The following is a 3197-nucleotide window of genomic DNA, read 5'->3' as shown; positions in this document are numbered from 1 at the left end:
GGCGGGTTGGAGTTCAAACACCTGGCAACCCTGCCCAGAACGTGAAATTGGAGCTGCTCTTTCACAATTAACCACGACCGCATCTGCTAGTCTTGTGGTTAAATAAGAGGAAACCATCGTCTTGATGTGTTGTCCTTAAGTATGTATCGAGTAAAAATCTTTTTGCAACATTCTCTACAGACGCGGGACTAAAACACAAAGTACAGGTGTGGCCGATTTCGTGTTTCTCCAGGACCTATAGTCCCACAGAGCTGTAGCCTGAAGTGGGGTAACATTAATGACGAGGCTCGCTCAGAATTCGGCGGCTGCACGTATACATCTTAGATTTTTATTAAACATGCGTTTTAGGGGTGAATTTGACTTTGTGAAATTCCGAATTGTTGCTTTCTTACAGTAAAAAACGAGAGACCAACCAACTCGCCAGGGGCAGCAGCGGGCACTGAACACGTCCGCCGTTGACCCGGCCAAGTTTGTTGGTCTTCTTTTTTATAGGAATGGAGCTACGGGTTAAAGTATCACCAATAAAGTACACCTTTGTTGGAAATTACATCTGTACGTGCAGGCACCAAGTTTTCCGAACGATTTTAAAGTAAGCCTTTTCAATTATGAGAACACATCTTGTCGTTTAAAAATTTCGAGCAGATTCTACATATAACTTGCAATTAAAAAAAGTTTTTTCTCACTGTTACTTGGTTTCGAATATTTTCTGAATTTATTGTCGATACTGCATATAGCATGAATCCTAGCTTCTCTACTTTCTCATTGGTCGAAGAGAGCTTCAACTATGCCGTCAGTCACAACGGGCGCCACGACGAAGTCCGTTGTTCCGAATGTTCGGACGACGGACTTCGCCGTCGTCCGAACATTCGGAAAAAATGTACAAACGGACGAAGCCATCCGTAGTTAACGCATTAATAGAAAACAAATCTGCTCGTCGATCCCGTTTGATAGAGTAAAAACAAACGCTCAGCGCACTTACCGACCGCGTTCAGACAGCCAACATAGCTTGGAACGGGCAGAACCGGAAGCAAGGCAGGCCATCAAAAACGTTTCTCCTGCTTGCCGATAGATGGCGCCTAACATTTGCGGAAAAGGCCCATTACGTTACCCGTTACTCAAAATAAGTAACCTAAGTACTAGGGTGACCAGACGTCCCGTTTTGGCCGGGACAGTACCGTTTTTGAGATTCCCTTCTGCTGTCCCGTCTTTTTGTCCCAATAAAGATTCATGTCCCGTTTTCGCAGAAGTGCATGGTTTCGAAATTGGCACAAAGTGAGTTGAAGTAAACCGAAACGATGTGTACTCGTCACAAGTATATTTTACAAAAATACCTGTGGCTACTTTAACTTTAAAATATTTACCCAGAGTAAAATTTAGAGAACTGTTCATGGACACAAACATTTTTTTTCCTATCGCGAAGACTCGTGTGTATAAATTTGTTTTCCCAATCTCAATCTTTAGTACGCCCCCCCCCCCCCCCCGCCCCTCTTCCCATGGCTAGGATGTTTTGTTTCCCACCTTGAGGAGTATGGTCACCCTACTAAGTACATTACCCGTTACTGTCTGGGAAAGCTAACGACTACGTTATTACGTTACTGAAAAAAAAACGCCTTACCGGTAGACGACGTTACTTGTAACATCTTACCGCCAACAATGTACAACGGTGACCGCGGCGGCTTGAGTTTCCTTCTGCACTTGGTTAGCAGGACGTGCAAGTTACCACAGCTGCCCTACCATGGGGCTGCCAGAGTCGAGTCAAACGATCACCTGTAGACCTTTACAACCACCGCGATTGAGCCTTCTTAACATCTGAAATGGATGAATACCTACTTTAAACCGCACCGCAAACAATGGAGGTATACAGGGCCACGTTCATCTATTTCTGACCTTTCTTGTTTTGTCGTGTCATCCTAGCAGGTTGGATCGAAGCATACCATAACGACGAAGTGGGCATCTTTCACCGTGACAGCCGCAGGGGTGACACCTTTCCTGAGACCAACTGGTCGGACCCACAAAAGCAGCAAACGCACCGACAACCGGACAAGCACCCGTGCCGCTTCTGTCCTCACTCAAGCTCTTCCGCAGTGTGTCTCGCCATCCACGAGAGGACTCACACTGGCGAGAGGCCCTTCAGTTGCGGTGTCTGCGAGAAAATGTTCGCGAAAAAGTATGACTTGATGGCTCACGATAGAACTCACACCGGAGAGAAGCCGTTCAAGTGCAACACGTGCAGCAAGGCGTTTACTCTGAAACGCACCTTGGCGGATCACGAAAGAATTCACACCGGAGAGAAGCCGTTCAAGTGCAACACGTGCAGCAAGACGTTTACTCTGAAACGCACCTTGGCGGATCACGAAAGAATTCACGCCGGAGAGAAGCCGTTCAAGTGCAACACGTGCAGCAAGGCGTTTACTCTGAAACGCACCTTGGCGGATCACGAAAGAATTCACACCGGAGAGAAGCCGTTCAAGTGCAACACGTGCAGCAAGGCGTTTACTCTGAAACGCACCTTGGCGGATCACGAAAGAATTCACGCCGGAGAGAAGCCGTTCAAGTGCAACACGTGCAGCAAGTCTGAAACGCACCTTGGCGGATCACGAAAGAATTCACACCGGAGAGAAGCCGTTCAAGTGCAACACGTGCAGCAAGGCGTTTACTCAGAAAACCAACTTGGCGAATCATGAGAGGACTCACACCGGAGAGAAGCCGTATAGATGTGAGACCTGCAATAGAGCGTTTGCGGCCCATAGCAATTTATACAGTCATCGGAAGATACATCACAAGTGATCGAAACCATCACGTGCGTCATAGCTGTGGAGGGGGTTTAAACGAAATACTCGAGCTCCTGCGTGTGTTCATATCGTTTGGCGGTAGACCTGCAGGGGTCTTCTTGCGAGCAGTGTGGGTTTTGCATAGTTCAAAATTTGTCAGCCTGTTATTTGTCGTGTAATCACAAATAAAAATGTGAACTTATTTTGGAATAAGAGAGCGGGGTTTCTTTTTGTACAAAAACAAAACTACTGGAAGCATACTATATTTTATTAATTTAGAGTCCTTAATCACGTGCTGCACCTGTAGTCTCTGGATTGTCTGCAGGTTTATTTATGTTGCTTACAAGTCGGCCTACTATAGAACAAAATATACGAAATAATAAAATCACTAAAGTCTTTCAATAGCAACAAGCTTCAATAATGTAA

The 3197-nt window shown here is 45.9% G+C and overlaps 1 protein-coding gene across 1 annotated transcript; it reads left to right on the top strand.

The window, feature by feature from the left end:
* The first annotated feature begins 1735 nt into the window (after positions 1-1735).
* LOC121834090 (gastrula zinc finger protein XlCGF7.1-like) lies at positions 1736-2684 on the top strand. Its single transcript, XM_042287834.1, has 2 exons — positions 1736-1769; positions 1918-2684. The coding sequence occupies exons 1-2, from the start codon at positions 1736-1738 to the stop codon at positions 2682-2684; spliced, it is 801 nt and encodes a 266-aa protein (XP_042143768.1).
* Positions 2685-3197: the final 513 nt, after the last annotated feature.

The sequence above is a fragment of the Ixodes scapularis genome, unplaced genomic scaffold (assembly GCF_016920785.2).
Source record: "Ixodes scapularis isolate PalLabHiFi unplaced genomic scaffold, ASM1692078v2 ptg000494l_1__unscaffolded, whole genome shotgun sequence".
In the NCBI taxonomy this organism is placed as follows: Eukaryota; Metazoa; Arthropoda; class Arachnida; order Ixodida; family Ixodidae; genus Ixodes; species Ixodes scapularis.
The sequence above is the reverse complement of the archived record's forward strand: the minus strand, read 5'-3'. Positions and strand labels throughout refer to the sequence as shown.

Excerpts from the sequence above, each read along its gene's own strand:
- LOC121834090 (XM_042287834.1), top strand. The coding sequence starts at position 1,736 with ATGGGGCTGCCAGAGTCGAGTCAAACGATCACCT. Across the intron at positions 1,770-1,917 it reads GTCGAGTCAAACGATCACCT|GTTGGATCGAAGCATACCAT; the intron begins GTAGACCTTTAC and ends TCATCCTAGCAG.